Source organism: Salvelinus fontinalis, chromosome 28 (genome assembly GCF_029448725.1).
Source record: "Salvelinus fontinalis isolate EN_2023a chromosome 28, ASM2944872v1, whole genome shotgun sequence".
NCBI lineage: Eukaryota > Metazoa > Chordata > Actinopteri > Salmoniformes > Salmonidae > Salvelinus > Salvelinus fontinalis.
The window spans coordinates 18,761,879-18,783,964 of record NC_074692.1 but is presented as its reverse complement, the minus strand read 5'-3'; the positions used below and the strand labels follow the sequence as shown (position 1 = coordinate 18,783,964).

Here is a 22,086-nt window from a genome sequence, read left to right as displayed (position 1 = left end):
GGACAAAGGGAGAAACTAGAGAGAGGGAGAATAGAGGGAGAGGCTGAGTCTACAGGCTTGGCAGGCTGTTCAGAGGGATGTACCCCAGGAGGCTGTCTGCTCCCCAGTCTCTTTTTCTCTCTCTGCCTACCAGACCTCAGGCACTGTGGGAAGAGCCAGGGAAGACTGAATCTATAGTATAGTTTTGATACAGTAGCATTTCATTAAAGGTACTTTGATGTTAACCATCCTCCCCTACACTGTAATCATATTTAAATTCTGGTATTTCGTTTTTTATTTTGCTAAATAGTAGGACTAAATGTTGAATACATTCTTTGTGTGTCTGTGTGCACGTGTGTGTATGTGTATGTGTGTGTCTGTATGCGTGTATGTGTGTGTGTGTTGGTATAACAATATTGTTATCTAGTTTAGTACTTTGTAAAGGATACAGAGAAGCTGAGGTTACACATCCCATTTCCTTTAGCAAGGTCTGGAGAACCATGAAGCCTCTGTCACTAATGGTTAACAACAATGTAGCACTGAGGTGGTGAAAACACTTCTTCAGTGGGAGGGAGTGTGCTGTCTATAAGTCTGGGTGGTTATAATTTATGCTTTCATAAAAGTCAAAACCTCTCCCCTCTTTTGACATTTGTTTTCACTGTTGCCTGTTACTGATGACCTTGGTCCAGCGAGGGCCAACCCAAAGAAGTGGGCGCAGATGTGAGGGGTGGCAGGCTGGGCGGCACCAGTGCCTGTCCTTGGCCGTCAGCAGGCACTGAGAGGAATGTGGAGCAGCAGGACAACCCCTCAGACAGCTGCAGAGTGGCTGCTCTCTGCCTGCGTGGGCGCAGTTGTGAATGGGTCCTGTCCATACACCACTGTCTATATGGATTCTTATGGGAGTGTTAGAGTGTCTCCCATCCATTCATCAGACAAAAGCTCTGTGGCCTCATCAGCAAAAAGCCCTAGCACAAACGGACAGGTGACCCGTAGGTATATCTTGGATGGCATACTCAACCAATCGTCTTGATGGATCACTGAGAACTCAGATGTATCAGTAAATAACTACTGAATGGTAAACTATCTAGACATAAGAGTTTTGTTTCATTCATCTGGCTACTAAGCGGAGACCTTTAATTGACTTTGTCACAGCAGGCCTATATATAGCAATACGATATGCCTGTCTTCTATAGTTTATAGCCATCTTGTCCTCTCCCACATTGGGATCTTGGGAGTGGAGTGGGGTGGGCCGTGTGTGGTTATCAAAAGGGCTAACAGATGTGCCATTGGTTTGTGTTGGGTCTGTGAGTCAGTATGTGTTGAGATGGGAGTATGTCGATGAAACGTCCCACCAGCCATCTTATCAGCAGTGAGAATTCCAATAGCTTGGAGTTGTGGAGCTCTTGGAGCACACAGGCATTCCTGCTGGGAGAAGGTTTATTTATGTGGGGAAAGGTGTTGAAAGGAGGGGGAGTGGGCTCTCTTCTGTTCGCAGATGTTAGGTGGGGCACTGGTCAGCAATGAGTAAAAAACAAAGGCCTGACACTGGATACCCAGTGCACTATGAACAGCCTCAGCACCTGTCAATGCCACACATACCCAGGACCCCCTGCCTGCTTGGGAGGTCAAGTTAAAAGTCACAGATTAAATAAATATTATTTGATATCTAATGTGTGTCCATTCAACTTTGGTTTTAGAAGTGGGGGGGACATAACCTGGCAGGGGGGTCCTCCCCTTTTTGGGGGCATCTAAAGCTAATTTCCTGCATTTCTACTAGGGCTGTTCCCGACTAAAACAAATCTTGGTCCACCAAGAATAGTCTTTTCTTTCGACCAATCAATTTTTAAAATGTGTATTTTTCCATATATAGACCCTATGTGTTTTAGTAAAATCAACTATATGTACTGAACTTTTCTGATGCTTTAAGCACCCTGTTTGATTAAATAAATAATGAAGACACACAAAGGACTCAAGATTGGGCCTGAGATCAAGATAGCCTAACCAGAAGAAAAAAACCTGTTTCCAACCCTCCTTCTCCCGCTGCTGCTGGTTTTTGCAGATTCTGCCATTATGCTCCTGAAGTTGCCGGTAATAGTCTACACCAGCGGTCGGCCACCTTTTCCATTTGGAGTGCCAATTTATCTTACCATTTCTACCCTTACAAAAATTTACAATGGTACTTTCATTCATACCATGGTGCCACTATGGTACTTTCAGTTATAACATGGTATAGTCTGAATCATGGAAATGTACCATGGTTTTAGCTTTGAAGTATGATGGTACTACCATGGTACTGCCATTGTACATAAATATTACCATGGTATTGCATTATTTATACCATGGCATACATCTGAATCATGGACATGTACCATGGTTTTAGCTTTGAAATATGATGGTACTGCCATGCACCTTAATAATACCATGGGTTTGCATCATTTATACCATGGTAGATGTGGATCATGGAAATACCATGGTTCTAACCTACACTATACATTACATAACATCCCACTTCTGACACCAATGTAGTGAAACAGGCAGGGAGCAGGTCTCGATCCCTCGACCTTCTAACCCGAAGTCCAGCGCTATATCGACTGTGCCCCAAAAGCATGCTCGAGCGGCAGAGTTGATATCCGCGCTTATAAACCCAGGGTCGTTACATTATGTAAATGACTGGGCATTCAAACACATCTGTATCCATTCATAATCATCAATATTGTGTTGTGCACTGACTGTGCACCATGACAGTGTAGTCTGTAGAGCTGCTAATACCATATCAGTGTGAACAGTAGGGAATTAGCTAGGGAAACTGACAGATCAATAACATTACATTGCTGTACTGACTCTAATAAAACTAACATTGCGCTGTCAAAAAATGTCAGAATATCGGTCTTTAATCGCGTGGTCACTGGTTTCATAGTCTGATTCAGGTCTAGTGTGATTGAGGTAAAAAATTATACCAAAATTTAGTGAGCTAGCTAGCTAACGTTAGCCAACTGTTGGCTAGTTCTAATGGTACATCAACTGATGAAAACTAGTCAATTTACTTCTGTTGAAATGGGACAAAACATTTCCATACACACAAAAGCTGTTAGATACTGCTATCTAACATATAGTAGCTAAAGGCTAGAGCTGGACTGGCTGTGGTAGCTATAGCTAGCGAGTTCATTCTCTTCAGACAGAGCTTCAGCGAGAGGGGACGAAACAGCTAACATTACATGTCAGTTACACTACTATCTCAGCACTGGGGATGTATATATTTTTCTGTTAAGTTAAACAGCAGTTACCTTGCCAGCTACATCAGTCAAATAAAGAGTAGCCAATTTTGGCTCTGCTTGCTTTTACAAATCTGAGAAAAAGCGCAACACACAGAGACAGCAGCACTGTGCTGGTCAGAAGCTTTGCCTTCACACAGCCTGTCTGCACGCTCTGTGGTGTCCGTGGTCCTAAATCCAGCTGGCTGAAACCGCCAAACAGCCTACCCGACCACTCTGAGGCGTCTGCATTGTCCTAAAGCACACCGATGCCACTTTTTTGTATCACAGTGCAATGATAAAACTGGTGATTACATAGTATTCACATTTATCATTTTAGATTGTTGCTCAAAAGGCCATGACCTTTAAATTTGGCAAAAGCAAAGAAATATGTTGTCATAGCAACATTATACCCCTGAGTGAATTTTTTCTTATTATAGTTTTTCATTTCACACAGTTCCTTCTAATCTTACTCCAAAAGATTCATGACTTTCTGGTTATTCTTCTCCAGATATACCCCCCACCCCTATGTCTCTCTTCCCCTTTCCCCTCTCTCTTCCCCGTGCTGAACCACATAAATGGCCCCCAGAGTTTCTGCTTTGGGAGCAGACTGCAGACCCACAGAGGGCGGCGATGTGTCTGTGGCGAGAATGCTTTTGGTCAGAAGTTTGTGTGTGTGTCTAATTCTGTGTTTGTGTGATACCGAGTATTGATATCTGAAGTTAATAAGAGTAAATCTACCGTATGTTTAGTGTTGAACATATTTCTGATAGATCTACTTTATCAAATGTCTATAATGTTGCAAAATGGGCAATTGTCTGTGCTGATATACTGCGTGAGATTAATCATTGAATTACTGAAAAATGAAATTATTAATTAGCTCACTTTGTAACTAAAACATAATTATGTTTGATAAATGGGTTAAATGTGTCAGAAACGGATTTCCGACCATAATTATTCAAATTGAGATGTCATCACTGTAAAAGCTTGTGGTTCTATCTTAGTTGAAATGTGTCACTCTAAATGAGATGTAATTTTCTGGTGAAGTGTATGAGAACCATTTGCATGGTGTGAAGAAACATCCCACTGGGCAAAAACTGGTTGAATCAATGTTGTTTCCACGTCATTTCAACCCAAAAAATCTATGTGATGATGTTGAATTAAGTGGAAAACTGTTTGGATTTGCAAAAAGTCATCAACATAAGGGCATTTTGTATTTTTTCCACACACATTTTAACCTAAATCCAATGACATGGTTACATTTTATGTTGATTTCACATTGAATTCACGTTAGTTGAAAACTCTAAACTAAACATTGAACTGACCTCTGTGTCCAATGGGATGGCTTTACATTCGCTAGTTACCCACTAATTGGAGTGGAGTTGTTGATTCTATTCCATTTCACTGAGCATTACAGAGCCACTCAATAACACAACGCACATTTCTACAGTACATACATTTGAAGTCTGACATTTACATACACCTTAGCCAAATACATTTAAACTCAGTTTTTCACAATTCCTGACATTTAATCCTAGTAAAAATTGTCTTAGGTCAGTTAGGATCACCACTTTATTTTAAGAATGGGAAATGTCAGAATAATAGTAGAGAGAATGATTTTTTTCATATTTTATTTCTTTCATCACCTTCCCAGTGGGTCAGACGTTTACATACACTCAATTAGTATTTGGTAGCATTGCCTTTAAGTTGATTAGCTTGGGTCAAATGTTTCGGGTAGCCTTCCACAAGCTTCCCACAATAAGTTGGGTGAATTTTGGCCCATTCTTCCTGACAGAGCTGGCGTAACTGAGTAAGGTTTGTAGGCCTCCTTGCTCGCACACGCTTTTTCAGTTCTGCCCACACATTTTCTATAGGATTGAGGTCAGGGATTTGTGATGGCCACTACAATACCTTGACTTTATTGTCCTTAAGCCATTTTGCCACAACTTTGGAAGTATGCTTGGGGTCATTGTCCATTTTGGAAGACCCATTTGTGTAACGATCGTCTGTGGTGGAAGAAGGATTGGACCAAGGTGCGGCGTGGTAAGTGTTCATGTCTTTTTAATAAACAAAACTGAACACTGGAACAAAACAATAAATGAAGTGAACAAACGAAACAGTACCGTGTGGCGACAAACACTGACACGGAAGACAACTACCCACAAAATACAATAGAACACAGGCTACATAAATATGGTTGCCAATCAGAGACAATGACAAACACCTGCCTCTGACTGAGAACCATATCAGGCCAAACGACAAACCCAACATAGAAACACAAAACATAGATAACCCACCCAACTCACACCCTGACCACACTAAAACAAAGAAAATACAAAATAATTATGGTCAGAACGTGATAATTTGCAACCAAGCTTTAACTTCCTGGCTGATGTCTTGAGATGTTGCTTCAATATGTCCATATAATTTTCCATCCTCATGATGCCATCTATTTTATGAAGTGCACCAGTCCCTCCTGCAGCAGAGCACCCCCACAACATGATGCTGCCACCCCCGTGCTTCATGGTTGGGATGGTGTTCTTCGGCTTGCAAGCCTCCACCTTTTTCCTCCAAACAAAACGATGGTCATTTTGGCCAAACAGTTCTACTTTTCTTTTATCAGACCAGAGGACATTTCTACAAAAAGTACGATCTTTGTCCCCATGTGCAGTTGCAAACCGTAGTCTGGCTTTTTGATGGCGGTTTTGGAGCAGTGGCTTCTTCCTTGCTGAAGGGCCTTTCAGGTTATGTTGATATAGGAGTCGTTTTACTGTGGATATAGATACTTTTGTACCTGTTTCCTCCAGCATCTTCACAAGGTCCTTTGTTGTTGTTCTGGGATTGATTTTCACCTTTCACACCAAAATACGTTAATCTCTAGGAAACAGAACGTGTCTTCTTCCTGAGCGTGGTCCCCTGGTGTTTATACTTGCGTACTATTGTTTGTACAGATTAACGTGGTACCTTCAGGCGTTTGGAAATTGCTCCCAAGGATGAACCAGACTTGTGGTGGTTTACAATTTATTTTTCTGAGGTCTTGGCTGATTTCTTTTGATTTTCCCATGATGTCAAGCAAAGATGCACTGAGTTTGAAGGTAGACCTTGAAATACATCCACAGGTACACCTCCAATTGACTCAAATGATGTCAATTAGCCTATCAGAAGCTTCTAAAGCCATGACATAATTTTCTGGAATTTTCCAAGCTGTTTAAAGGCACAGTCAACTTAGTGTATGTAAACCTCTGACCCACTGGAATTGTGATACAGTGAATTATAAGTGAAATAATTTGTCTGTGAACAATTGTTGGAAAAAATTACTTGTGTCATACACAAAGTAGATGTCCTAACCTACTTGCCAAACTATAGTTTGTTAACAATAAATTTGTGGAGTGGTTGAAAAACGAGTTTTAATGACTCCAACCTAAGTGTATGTAAACTTCCCACTTCCACTGTATGTATTGCATTAAACTAACAACATCAAACTTTTTACCTAGTCAAACAGCGTTGTTAGTGGAAACACTGCTACTATCTGCCCCACGGCCGCTGTTATTGTTTTTGTTTTGTTGAGAAAGCGGAGGTGAGGAGCATCCTGCAACGTGGTAAAGAAAATTTGCTTTTCTATCTCGTGTGCAATGATATCTGTGGGAGATAGTAGTGTTTGTTGTTTTAAGTAACTTCTTTGTTGTTTTAATATCGCGAATGGACGTGGCAGTTTCACCAATTAAGAATTCCAGCTTTAAGTTATTTGGGTCAGAATGATTTTGTCCCTATCCTTTGTAAAAGCAAACCAATTTCCCAGCAGTCTTTGCATTGGAACAGAAAACAGAGCTTAGTTATGAGACAGAACAATGAGACAATGTTAGTCAGGCATGGACCACATTCCACTTGATTGAAAAGCCTAGATTCACTAAATTGCCTCATTAAAATAACAAACTTTAGACACTGATGGAGTTGCTGACTAGGTTGGACTGCTGGTTTTAACCGTCTCTTGTGTTGGTTGGTAAGGATGTTGACAGTGAACTATGGGAATCTTAGTTGTACTTTTAACATTTACTTGCCGTGTTTTACTTTGGTTGTTAGGATTCTAGGCAGCCACTTGCTTACATCTTTAATCTTTCATTCTTTGTTGGTTGCCCAGGTTTAGGAAATTGTGTTGCACAACTAAAAGGAAACCCTGAATAAAAGAAAAGTAGAATGCATAACCCACATGTCATGGAAGTTGCTTTCTCATGAATTCAATTGTCCTGAGACTGTTTCCATCTCTGCACACAGGAGCGCTGTGTGTGTGTGTGTGTGTGTGTGTGTGTGTGTGTGTGTGTGTGTGTGTGTGTGTGTGTGTGTGTGTGTGTGTGTGTGTGTGTGTGTGTGTGTGTGTGTGTGTGTGTGTGTGTGTGTGTGTGTGTGTGTGTGTGTGTGTGCACAAGTGTGCATGTGCGTGTGTGTGCACACATGTGGGAAGGGCGTGCACGGCCACTGAGCCTAAAATAGGATTCCATCCTCCCCTCTCTAATTAGAGACTGTTTATAAAACCCAGATTTAAATTTTAGACTAAGGAATCACTGAAGGACTGCTTGCCATTTTACAATCAAACATATGCATGTGCTGGTGCATATGGATAAATCTGAATGTCACACACACGGACACACACGGACACACACACACACACAACCACAAACCACATAGACTTACTCACTAGCCCAGCCTGGTTACCCAAGCACAATGCAGTATACTCTATAATAAGCAGTTCTATGTATCAGATGCAAGAACTCACTCCCACATCCAGCTTCAGCTTCAGGGCAGGACACATTCCACTCAACTGCCAAATGATAGTTTCAATTTGATATTAATCTTATGTAGTTCTTACTTTGAGTTGACCTTCCTTTAGTTTGGTAAACAAATATTGTCCATAGCATCTTACACTCTTTGGAACTACACGGTCTGACTTTCTGGTTTTCACAGCCTTTAACTGCACAGTAAGAATGACCCCTCACAGCTCTGAGAACAAACAAACTCGTCAAGGAGATTCTGCTCGCTTTTCCATAATGCTCGAATAACTCAATCAGTGCTTGTGATATGATTTTACAAAACAATTTGATGTGCAATTACATGGATACTCCTTTACATGACGGGAGATAAATAGGACTTGTAGTTTGGCACGGCTTCCTATTCCCTGCTGGAAGCACACTGGTGGCTCAGGGACAATGGACACATTCATGTCTCGAGACACATTTACTGCTTAAGTGCTCGTTGTGCTCAAGGGCGTTCAGTGGCCGCTGTATTCACTGTGGTGACCCAAGCCTCTGAGGACAGAGCCAGTGCCCCTGGGCCAAACAGAACTGCTGCCTGTCAGAGGTGGCTAACTACCACTGAGTGGCTGTGGAGGCTCCCTGGTCCACCTGTTATGGGTCTGGGACGTGGCCAAGGCACTGAATGGTGAGTAAAGGCCCCTCAACTGGCCATCAGGACAGAGCCACCAGTCCAGTGCAGAGGCACTGGAAGACCTGCCCTTTATTATAAATCAGGTCTACCATAAACACACATTCTCTCGCTCTTTCTCCCTCTCTCTTTCTTCCTCTTTTTCTGTCTCTTTCTCACCCTCTCTCACACACGCCCACACGCACGCACTCAAGCACACACACACACACATGCTCCTGCTGAGATGGGGCTCCTGTGGCTTGCAGCATTAATTGGTCTGGGCCTTCATTAGTAGCAGGACTGAGGGCTGTGACATGTCACAATGAAAGTGTGTGTGTGCAAGTGACTAGACTCCCTCCCTCAGTAGCCAGCTAACAAGTGAACACACCCCTTAACCCTATAATAACCAGCTCCATGTGTCTGAAGCAGACCTGCTCCTCGTCCATGACTTGTTTACCAACAGTGATATCACAGGATTGTCAATGAAAACCAGGCGCTAAGCTGTTCAAATGCTCACCAGCCATTCCAAAAGTTACACTCACATCCAAAGGCTTCATCACTCTACCACCCTATGATCAAACGTTATGTTGTATAGTGTGTAGTCTGTGAACGGCACCGTAGTACTATGGCTGACCCTGTAAAACGACACATTTCACTGCACCTATCCAGTGTGTGACAATAAAACATATATAAAAAAATAAAAAATATTATACTCACACACACCTTGCAGTAGTTTTTGTTAAAGTAGTGGAGAGGGGCGGACAGCCTTTAGCTAACTGGCTAACCTTTTGGCTGGGGCTAGTCTGTTAGAGGCCAACTCTAGTCCATTCCATGTGTATGAGGTGAGCGTGAGGAAGGTGCTATGTAATGTGCTGTAGTTTGGAAATTGCTTTTGATGAATTAGACGTGGCACTTCGAAAGACTAAGAGGCCTTGAGAAGCTTGTTAACAGCCAAGTGAAGTAATGGAGCTTTTAATAAAACTGTGGGTTCACCCGCAATATTCACAGACCCAATCTGTCTGTCCTCTTCAGTCCAATTTCCAACCTCGTCATGCCTTTATTGAAAAAGAGTCTGCCATGTCGCTGCTTTACAGGAACTGCTCTCCTACGCACTGCCAGGACACTGAGTTCTAAAGCTGTAAATAAAAATTGCTCAAACTCAAGGAGATTGTTTTGGATGACTTTAAGCTATGTATGGGATTCTAGTGGAAGTATCCAGACTGAGAAGGTATACAAAGGTGCATTTTGTCTGCTTTAGCATTAAGAGACATGAAGTCACTTCTTCCATGTTTAAAAGCCTCATTCAAGTTCCTCTATAAATCACTTTCAATGGGTTATTGGATTTAAATGGCTACATTTTGCTGTGAAATAATCCAATGCGTTCAGTATAAAATCACTGTGCAGATTAAACTGGATTGAATTGTGATGCACAAACTCTCCTTGAACAGCTTTTTTATTGACGGCTCCTATTAGTCTTTTAATCTCTGAGCCAGGGCTTTATGTCGTGTGCTGAGTTTGTGGCGCGTTACCAAACTCTTTCAAGGGTTCTTGTCTTTCACCTTGTGTGTGGTCCTTTAGCAAAGAGGTCTCTCCAAAGTTAAATGATGTTTACACAGTGGCACATGAGTTGTTTTGACTCTTTATTACATTGAGCCTGCACCTCTCTTTGTTTGCTTTGGGGACAGGGCCCATGGTCAGGGCTCATGTTGTTCCATTTGATTGTGTTTCCAGGGTGTTTAGTAGGACGGGCCACAGCCATGGCTGATCTTTGAACCCCAATCCCCTCTCCCCTGTCTCCTGCAGCCTTGGGTGTTTGTTTCTGGACGACTCTGTAGATGATCAGTGTTATGATAGAGAGGGAGATTGTTGATGTTGTTGTAATGAGATGCTGGGTTGCCAGGTTAAAGATGGTTAATGAGCGCGGAGAGCTTACCCTGCAGAGAGATTCTTATTAAATAGAAATCCCTCCTTAAGACTGTTATCCAACTTGTGGTCGGCTGTAGAAGCCTGCAGCTAAAGTACCTTCTGGAGTGGAGACAGGGAGAGAGAGGCTCCAAGAAGCCACGGCATTGGGAAAGCAGCAGAGATCAGGAAAATGGTAACATGGGACTCTTCATTCATACAGTCATCTAACTATCATCTAGTTAGTCTTTATTATGTTTTGTCTGTTTCTTTGTAACAACACTTATTTTCTTTACTTTTGATTTGATTGCAAGTCATAATGATCAAATGTAAGATTGTTAGCACAGTTATTTTATTTATTTATTTATTTTATTTAACATTTATTTAACTAGGCAAGTCAGTTAAGAACAAATTCGTATTTACAATGATGGCCAACCAAAAGGCAAATTAATGAGAGAGAAGGGCTAGAAACAAGGACATGATTAGAAAGGGAATGAGACCATGCTAGAGACACAGTGGAGCAGAATGAAAGTTTATTTTTACAACAATGTTTATTGGGAACAGATATGTGCGATTTGAAAGAGAGGATATCCTGTCTTGTTTGAGAAGAATTTTATAAAGTGGAGATTTGTCCTAAACCTGTTTTTTCCCCCTCAGCTGTCATTTGAATAGCTGTACATACTGTAGCATGCCTTCAGATTACCACCAGAGGAACACATATTCACTAAAAAAAGAATCCTGGCAGAGGATGACCTGAAACCCAGTGCGGCTGTAGGCAAGCATGCACAAACACACAGAGAGGCACACAGAGAGGCACACAGAGATGCACACAGAAAGAGGCACACAGAGACACAGAAAGAGACACACACACAGAGACACAGAGGCAAGCACGTACAAACACACAGAGAGACACACAAAGAGACACACAGAGAGACACACAGAGAGACACACAGAGAGACACACAGAAAGAGACACACAGAAAGAGGCAAGCACGTACAAACACACAGAGAGACACACAAAGAGACACACAAAGAGACACACAGAGAGACACACAGAGAGACACACAGAAAGAGACACACAGAAAGAGACACACAGAAAGAGACACACAGAAAGAGACAAGCACGTAGAGAGACACTGAGAGAGACACACAGAGAGACACACAGAGAGACACACAGAGAGACACACAGAGAAACACAGATGAACAGATGCAAGCACGTACATACACACAGAGACACTCACAGACATAGAGACAGACATAGACACTCCCTCCCACACACCAACTCCATCTACCCAATCCTTCACACCTGTGTGAGTGTGTGGTAACATTGGAGCTGATCAGAGCGATGATGCACTCAGCTGAGAAGGTTTAGTCTGAGACAAACAGTAGCCTGGAGTCACCATTTCTCCTCTCCTCTTTCCAGAGAGGAAGGAGCAAAAATAAATCACTGAATGAATACAATTTCGGACATGGTGACATGCCCTCATGTCTCCCTCAAAGGCATTGTGGGTTAAGGAAGCAAATTGAGCAAACCAACAAATTGACTGGCACGGCCTAGGGAGGGGTTGCTGTGGTTTGTACTGCTGGGACAGGGCCCTGTGTCTGGCAGTCAGTGTGCATCTCACTGACTTACTGTCTCAGCCATGCACAAAGAGGGAGGGCTAAGGTATAGCATACCAGCAGTTTCTATAGAAACAGAGCTCAAGGATGGGATGTCTTTCTGTTTTTACAGTATGCTCTCCATCTATCTGAAGTGACTATATCCGGTTGAGTAATCATGTCATGGTACCGTATCCCCATTAGGAGAGACATGAGATAAGAGGAGTATGTGTGCCTGTCACCAGGGCTGTGACCTGTACACGCTCAACCTCTAGCAACAACAGCAGACCTACTGCTCCAACAGCTGAATCATCTTGGAAGACCTGTCTCTTATCATTGGCCCTGCTGGTGTTTGATCTTCACTGAATGGTCTTAGATGAAGTGTCTTTATGTGTCCCCCAAGGCCGACCTGCAGCCCAGGGTTTACACACCGATGTTAGATTTAATTACTGACTCTGATCTCTGATAGGCCGCTGGTCTGAAAGGGCCAAATTAATGAGGCTAATGCAGCTCTGCTGTACCTTAGAGAATGTCTGGATTGAGTTAGTGCACTTTTCATATCGCGCACCATAGAGCTGCAATTGCATTTGGAGGCAGACTAACTCAATGTGCCGTCTGTCAAGGGGGCAGTCAGTGTGAAGACGCAGCAGCCCATTCAAACAACACAACCCACTCTATCAAGTTCAGGGAGAGCAGCAGTGTTCCCCTCCTCCTCCTCCTCCTACTCCTCCTCCTACTCCTCCTCCTCCTCCTCTTCCTCACTTCAGTGATGAATAGTGTATGTGACCCATGCTTTTTCAATCAAGCACAGACCTTGCTCATTGCTAGTGCTTCTAAAGATACTCCAATACTCTGTACAGCCTTTGTGTATTTCGATGTAGCAGTGAATGTTTCTCATATTCCTTGCTTGTTCTCTGTTCCGGTCACTCCTGTCTTCCACCTGCTCATGGACAGCGCTCTGCTCTGTGCGTCTCCTGGCTGTCCAGGAAGTGCTCTCCTCCTGACCCCTAACCTCTGTCTGCCGCGTCCTGAACAAACAGCTAATTGTCTGGTTTCCTGTTTAGCCTAATGGGAGGGAGCATACAGCCTATTTCAGGCTGTTTACAGAGCTCTGTCTCACCCTCGTTCTTTCTTGGTGTCTTACTCACTATTGTTTGTGTTGATCCTGTGAAAGAACAATTTGCACTCTGCTACAGACATCAGAGATACACGGGTGTACTAGACTAGGAAAATGATATGCTAAAGTCCTGAATCGCCAGACCCTTTGTTTTCCTGGAAATGTACGTCTTATGTTTCCACAATGTGCTTTACGCTACATGTTTGTGTATTTACTTTCAAGTTCTTCTGTGCAATGTAGAAAATACTGTAGGTTTCATTATATTCTGTTGAAATTGATGCGCTTAAGGCTAATAGTTTTAGATACTGAGCTGATTGGCTCAGACGACCCTATTTTGTCTATCACACGCACCCACTACACAAACACGCAAAAATCTGAACATGAACACACACATACATGCACACACACGTGCACGCACTCAAGCACGCAAGCACACATACACACAGTCCTCAGACTAATCGGCCTCTCTCTGAATAATAAGCTTAGTCAAAAAGGAACTCTCAGTATCTAAACTTCTGTGTTGAATTAAATGGCTTGTTGCTTTGCCAGATGTGACTGTCTGCTCTGCTATCTGTATTGAATTATTCAGGCCGTTCCGGATCTTCTGTAGCTTTCATCTCAGGCCTGCATCGAGTTATATGAGAGATACTGTGCCTAACTGAAGCGTGAGACCATAGGTCTGGAAGTCACAGGTTCAATTTCAGGCTACGCCCTAGGACGACAACGATACACATGAGTCTGCATTTTCTGCACATTTATTTGCATATGGATTTGAATATAATTTGTTTCAGGGAAAAAAAGGAAGGGAAAGCATTAGCCTAGTTGAAGTAGAAGGATAGATAGCTACACATTTAGACATTGTCAGTATACCAATGTTATAGTTTATTTCTTACAGTGCTGATTAAGTGACTAATGACCAATGTATTCATTATCAACCCCTTAGTTGACAAAGTGACCGGTTGGTGCTGCACAAGGGGCGTGGTGATTAAATCTGTTCGTTAAGTCAACAAAAAGGCGAGGAGATGAGGGCTGTGTTTTTATTGATGTGGCAGGAAGTTTGGGGACTGGCTGATTCTTCTGCATCTGTAAATCTCATAGGCTGTTCACAGTCAGCTTCCTCTTTTAAAACACACACACACACACCCGTGCTCCTCTCTGTTCCTCAGCATCGATTAAAAACACACTTCATCTCACTAACAGCCTATTAAGTGCCCCGGGGAATGAGCAGAGGGCGTAGTGAGTCGGGGGTGGGGGTGTTAATGATGGCGAGCTGTCGCCTGAGCCTGGCCCCTGCTTTACTCTGCTTCCCCGCTGAGGATCACGGAGACACAGTGTGGCAGACACAGCCAACCTGACAGGGGCCACGACACACAAACAACCTGACAGGGGCCACGACACACAGCCGACCTGACAGGACCCACGACACACAGCCGACCTGACAGGACCCACGACACACAGCCGACCTGACAGGGCCCACGACACACAGCCGACCTGACAGGGCCCACGACACACAGCCAACCTGACAGGACCCACGACACACAGCCAACCTGACAGGGGCCACTACACACAGCCAACCTGACAGGACCCACGACACACAGCCAACCTGACAGGACCCACGACACACAGCCAACCTGACAGGACCCACGACACACAGCCAACCTGACAGGACCCACGACACACAGCCAACCTGACAGGACCCACGACACACAGCCGACCTGACAGGGGACACGACACACAGCCAACCTGACAGGACCCACGACACACAGCCAACCTGACAGGACCCACGACACACAGCCGACCTGACAGGGGACACGACACACAGCCAACCTGACAGGACCCACGACACACAGCCAACCTGACAGGACCCACGACACACAGCCGACCTGACAGGACCCACGACACACAGCCAACCTGACAGGACCCACGACACACAGCCAACCTGACAGGACCCACGACACACAGCCAACCTGACAGGACCCACGACACACAGCCAACCTGACAGGACCCACGACACACAGCCAACCTGACAGGACCCACGACACACAGCCGACCTGACAGGACCCACGACACACAGCCGACCTGACAGGGGACACGACACACAGCCAACCTGACAGGACCCACGACACACAGCCGACCTGACAGGACCCACGACACACAGCCGACCTGACAGGGGACACGACACACAGCCAACCTGACAGGACCCACGACACACAGCCAACCTGACAGGACCCACGACACACAGCCAACCTGACAGGACCCACGACACACAGCCAACCTGACAGGACCCACGACACACAGCCAACCTGACAGGACCCAAGACACACAGCCAACCTGACAGGGGCCACTACACACAGCCAACCTGACAGGACCCACGACACACAGCCAACCTGACAGGGCCCACGACACACAGCCAACCTGACAGGGGCCACTACACACAGCCGACCTGACAGGACCCACGACACACAGCCGACCTGACAGGGGACACGACACACAGCTGACCAGACAGGACCCACGACACACAGCCGACCTGACAGGGGACACGACACACAGCCGACCTGACAGGACCCACGACACACAGCCGACCTGACAGGGGCCACTACACACAGCCGACCTGACAGGGGCCACGACACACAGCCGACCTGACAGGGGCCACGACACACAGCCGACCTGACGGGCCACGACACACGGCCGACCTGACGGGCCACAACACACAGCCGACCTAACAGGGGCCACGACACACAGCCGACCTGACAGGACCCACGACACACAGCCGACCTGACCTGACGGGCCACGACACACAGCCGACCAGACAGGACCCACGACACACAGCCGACCTGACAGGACCCATGACCCACAGCCGACCTGACAGGACCCACGACACACAGCCGACCTGACAGGGACCACGACACAGCACAGCCGACCTGACAGGGGCCACGACACACAGCCGACCTGACAGAACCCACGACACACAGCCGAACTGACAGGACCCACGACACACAGCCAACCTGACAGGACCCACGACACACAGCCAACCTGACAGGACCCACGACACACAGCCAACCTGACAGGGGCCACTACACACAGCCAACCTGACAGGACCCACGACACACAGCCAACCTGACAGGACCCACGACACACAGCCAACCTGACAGGACCCACGACACACAGCCAACCTGACAGGACCCACGACACACAGCCAACCTGACAGGACCCACGACACACAGCCAACCTGACAGGACCCACGACACACAGCCGACCTGACAGGGGGCACGACACACAGCCGACCTGACAGGGGACACGACACACAGCCAACCTGACAGGACCCACGACACACAGCCAACCTGACAGGACCCACGACACACAGCCAACCTGACAGGACCCACGACACACAGCCAACCTGACAGGACCCACGACACACAGCCAACCTGACAGGACCCACGACACACAGCCAACCTGACAGGACCCACGACACACAGCCAACCTGACAGGACCCACGACACACAGCCAACCTGACAGGGGCCACTACACACATCCAACCTGACAGGACCCACGACACACAGCCAACCTGACAGGGGCCACTACACATAGCCGACCTGACAGGGGACACGACACACAGCCAACCTGACAGGACCCACGACACACAGCCAACCTGACAGGGGCCACTACACACAGCCGACCTGACAGGACCCACGACACACAGCCGACCTGACAGGGGACACGACACACAGCCAACCTGACAGGACCCACGACACACAGCCGACCTGACAGGGGCCACTACACACAGCCGACCTGACAGGGGCCTGGCTGTGTCTGGGGCAGGTCAGAGGGTTAGAGCTGGCGGGATTCTGTAGTGGTGTGGAATGTAAAGATAGCCTCTCTGTCAGTCTGAGCTGACTTAGACTGCACTGGGTCCCTATAGGCTGGCATGCCTGATTTACTTTAAATACTGTTTCCCATGATGCCCTCTAAGCCAAAGTGGATCGCCTGCTCTGATCAGTGCATGCTGGTCCTAGAAAGCGCCTCACCCTCCTTTCTGATAAGGGCCCTATAAGCCAGATGATTTGCCAATAGGGAGAAGAGTAATTGTCATGTCGATCGCAGACTTTCCTTTGATGTGGACGCTGTTGGCTTCTGATGTAAAAATGTATCCAGGATGATTATCATGATTACAGCTTCCTATCGCCCACTCCCACCCCCCAATCTCAATTTCCTATTTGTCTTTAGGATTAATTGGAAACAGCTTAGTGTAATGTCTCTGGCCAGGGTAATCATGTGTGTGACTGCTGCTCAGGAAATCAACATGCAATTTGCTTATCCTCTCATAAAGATTCTGACCCTATTAGAGGAGTCCTACTTTGATCTGAAACCCATTCTCTGGGCAATTGAGTTGTTGGTCATCTATTTCTCTGCTTTTGCACTTACTCCTTTCATATCCTAATTAGGGGTCTGACAAATAGATCTCGTAGGCTACTGTATGAGTTGGATGTTTGTGCTTTTCAATATTTTTGATGAAGCACAACTAATGATATCTTGGTTTTTCACTTTTCTTTACAGAATTTTGAGCAACAATCGGATCAGGGTTCTGAGAAATGGATCCTTTCTTGGACTCTACGCCTTGGAGAAACTGTGAGTACGCTTGTCAAGTTCACATCATCTGATCCTGTCCTGGGGTCTCACTCATAAGTTCAACATTGGCAGGTTTAAAGACAACAGGTTAGGTGCTGTGTGCTTGGAGCCCATATGGACCCACAGAGACAGGGGGTCAGGGAGATCTATGCATGTCGCAGCTCGGCTATCCAGTGGGCTGGCTTCAGCAGGGAAGATGAAATACTGAGAGTGGTTATTTATGTGAAAAGGATTGCATAATTACACCACCATCCGTCATTATCAGGGAAGCCCTGCTCTACAGGACAAGATAAGAGGATCCATGGGAGGAGCAGGCTGTTGGTGCTGCCTGCACTGCCTGCGGCTCAGACTGAGGCAGGCAGCTGGCTGGCTTTACGCTATGGAGGTAGGGTCTCAGTGCCTAGCTAGTTCACTGGCTGTTTATTATCGATCCTTACAGTTTAGATGGCAGTTGAGTCCTCTGAGGATTTGATCTTCATCAGTGGCACAAAATGTCCTTGCTGTTGTCAACATAAGAACACAAATATTAAGGCTGAGTGACCCTGATGAAGAGAGTTTTACATTGCGTCAACAAAATGAGAGTATACAGTGTTGTAGTGTACAGTATGTATGAAATGGGGCCAACAACTGTGCATGTCTAGGAGGCAGCAGTTTTGGGGGAGGGGCGGGGGGAGGAGGTGCTTAAGCAATATTAGTTCCACATGTTACTCTGAGCTGCCACACATGAAGTTAACAAGCTTTTCCAAAATGTTGGAAGAAAGACAAATATTGTAATTTGCTGCAGTTGTTAGCTTGTTAGTACCTACCTACTGGATCTCAACCCAGACATGCCAGATCTGGAAAAAAGAGCTACATTTGCAGAAACTGCTAGACCCTCTGTTATTGTCTACCATGTGAGATACGCCAGGCAAGAAAACCTGTGTGACCGTGTTCTTACCTACCTCTCTATTTCCCAGAGGAGAAATCCTAGTTAGATCCTCACCCATTTCAAGATTAATTTGCTCACCTTTATGACCTGTATTGTTAGACCCTTTAGCTGAGATTTGATTAGTGGTATGGGGCTTTGACAAACTAGAGGCTTGAGCAGAACTGTATGTTTGATGTAAAACGAGATGATATTGCTTGTTTTTGCAGGTGCAGATAAGACCCCCCAGAGTGGCCTGGGTTAGTGGGGTGGGTAACCTGAGCTTGCCCATTAAAAACCCTTGTACCTGGGACAGTGGTAAAACTAGCAGGGGGTAAGGGACTGAGCAGCCCTGCAGGGCTACAGTACAACTATGACCTAGTGAGAGAGACACAGAACCCAGAACAAACACACACGCACACCATTACTGAAAAATGTCAAATTTTCACGTGGAAAAACACATGTAAAATCATGTGAAAACGTTTTTTTGGAACACTTCACATGTTTTCACATGTATTTTCATGTTTCACATGTGTAGTAACATGTTGTCACGTTATCATATGAAAACATGTCAAATGTATGTGGTTTTTCTGTAAGGGCGCACACACAACCACACACACACACACACACACACGGCAGGAGCTGTGGGCGTCTGCCGCAAAAGATGACATGATGTAAATGACACAGGGCTCGTTTCACTCCTCTGCTCAGACCTCTGACCTCCACCAGCCCTCTGACACACTGCACTGGAGGTCTGCTCATTCCTCTTGAGCTTCACACTCTGGAATTCAGCATTTCATCACTTTCACTTAAAATTGTCTTCATAATAAAATATCCCACCTTGACAATATCCCACCCACCTTGAAGATGGATAGGAGCGGATACATGTGAAGTTAAAAAAACGAAATGTATTTAGCTTGTTGTCCACCCCTGCGAGCTGCTGAGTTGTTTTGTCTCTATCTTGGTCACCATTCAGGTCTGCTCATTATTTCCAGCCTGTTGTCTACATGTGCTTGTCATTTGGTCCAGTGGCTAGCAGTTACTCATATACTGTATGTGGTCAGCGGTGTAATCAGAGGCCAGCCCACGAGGGCCGGGTAACACGCACCAGGGAATAACACCACAGCAGTCCTTCCCTAAATTCAGGAGGGCAACCAGACAGTCAAATGCACCCACATTTCAGTGGATCTCAGTCTCAACTTCAGTGTCCGTCTACCTCCTGTGTGTGTATCCTATTATGGGCATCCCGAACTCCTCCATGCATAATTTCCAGAAGTCGATGTCTAAACAGACCTGCTGTCCCTCTCAGTCTACTCAGCCATGTTTGAAACAGAAGTCCAAGCAGAGGCAGAGCTGAGTATAATCAGAGCTGTGCTGTGATGAGTATGAAAGCACAGCTACAGGGCAGGAACCCCTCCTCCAACCAGAGCAGAGTAGGTCTTTCCTAAGGCCAAACATCCTCAAAGCCGCTATTGCCTTCATAAACTTCCAACTTGCCAAGCCACCCAAGTGCAGGGAGCAATTTAGCATTGTTTGTTTTTCCCTTTTACAGGATATCTGTGTGTTGTACTGTAGTTATTTTTGAAAGGTTTGTATCCCAATATCTACAGTTGTATCTACTGCATACTTCAGCGCTCTAGTGTATGACACAGCTTTCTATTACACACACACACACACACACACACACACACACACACACACACACACACACACACACACACACACACACACACACACACACACACACACACACACACACACACACACACACACATACAATCTCACACACCTTTCCTTGTACCCCCAACTCCTCACAGCACACCCTCTCTGATGGGAGCTGACGCAGGCCCTAACGAGGCGGGTCCACTAACGAGCAGGGACCTTTATGAGTTGTGGACAGATCCCAGCAGCCTGTCCTGCACTGATTTGAGGCGAAGTAATGAGAATAATGAGCAGAGAGGGGGTCTGGCTCCTGTCCAACAGGCCCCCACTGCACCATGGGACACAGGACAGCCAGGGCACAAGGGGCCCTCATTACCAGCCTGCTCACCCTACAGGGAGAGATGGAGCACAAAGGGAGAGGGAGAACAGAGGGGAGAGGTAAAGTGGAGAGGTAGAGAGTGGATAGGTGAAGGAGCAGGAGCACTGTGGTGGACAGGAAAGGAAGAGCTAAGTTAGCTGCATGGGATTGGGTCCAGCCTTTTCAAAAGTCACTGTTGGACGTGATCCTTCCTGACCTATACATTTCCTTCATAGCCAATCACAGCCATTCATAGTTATTCTAACCATGGTTTGTCTGTAAGAAATGTTTGGTTTGCAGTGGGCTGTTTTCTCTCTTTTTACCCTCACTTCCTGCCTAGTTGAAGCCACTTCAGCTAAGAACAGGAAATACACACTTGTTTGTGATTTATATAAAAGGCTAAGAATGAGGGGATGTTTGCATTGAAACTACTGGTCATCATACGTCAGGAAGGGCATGGGAATTTGTAGATGTGGAGAGGGAGACAGTATAGCATAGGGTTAATGTCCATGATATGATTGAAATAAGTCTACTGTGTCTCTGAAATACTGTGTCCTATTCATTCATATTTGTCCTGATAACATCAGTTATATAAAGTAGAGGCAGGAGCCTCTCAAGCTGTGCGTGAGCCCTGCTGAAGCAGACCTTGAACTCGTCTCTGCCATTCTGAGAAGTCAGGGTTAGGAACTAGGCCAAGTTAAACAACTTTACCATCCAACGCAGGGGAAGTGGAGACGAAATGGCTAAAGATGGTATGAAGGCTGTTGGTTAAAGAGAGTGAGTGCACCAGCAGTTTCCCTTATATAAAGTCTTGTTGTTTTCTTTGGTGGGGGAGATTAACATTATTTCCACAGAGGCTAAGCAAATTATACATTGATGAGTGGGAGTAGTGCAGAGGTGGGCACTGCCTTGCCCTGTAAATCCAGAGGTGGCCGTGGCCGTGGCTAGGAGCCCTGCTGTCTAGACCCTCTGGGCACAGCAGAGCAGAGCCCAGATCCAGGCTGCAGGAATGCTCTGATTTCAGCCATCCTCCCAAAAACAACCTAAACTCCTGGCTGGAACAGAGATGGCTGGACACAGGAGTCTCATTTCTCACTAACCAAACAAATGAGCGTTTGTGTTGTACCTTTTCCTGCATACGCTTTTGAATGGCCCTTGTGAGGCAACAGCCACTTAATGAATGTGCGTGACATGAGGAGGTCGAGTGAGGAAGGGGTTAAGCGTGCGAGAGAGTGGAAACAAAAAGGGGGGGGGGGGGGGGGGGTACTGTTGGAG

At 45.8% G+C, this 22,086-nt stretch overlaps 1 protein-coding gene across 1 annotated transcript in view; it reads left to right on the top strand.

The window, feature by feature from the left end:
• LOC129826311 (adhesion G protein-coupled receptor A2-like) overlaps window positions 1-22,086 on the top strand; it is a 58,649-nt gene that overhangs the window by 6,502 nt on the left and 30,061 nt on the right. The window contains exon 2 of the mRNA XM_055886888.1: window positions 17,816-17,887. Within this exon, the coding sequence (XP_055742863.1) occupies window positions 17,816-17,887 (72 nt within the window). The remainder of the gene's footprint in view (window positions 1-17,815; window positions 17,888-22,086) is intronic.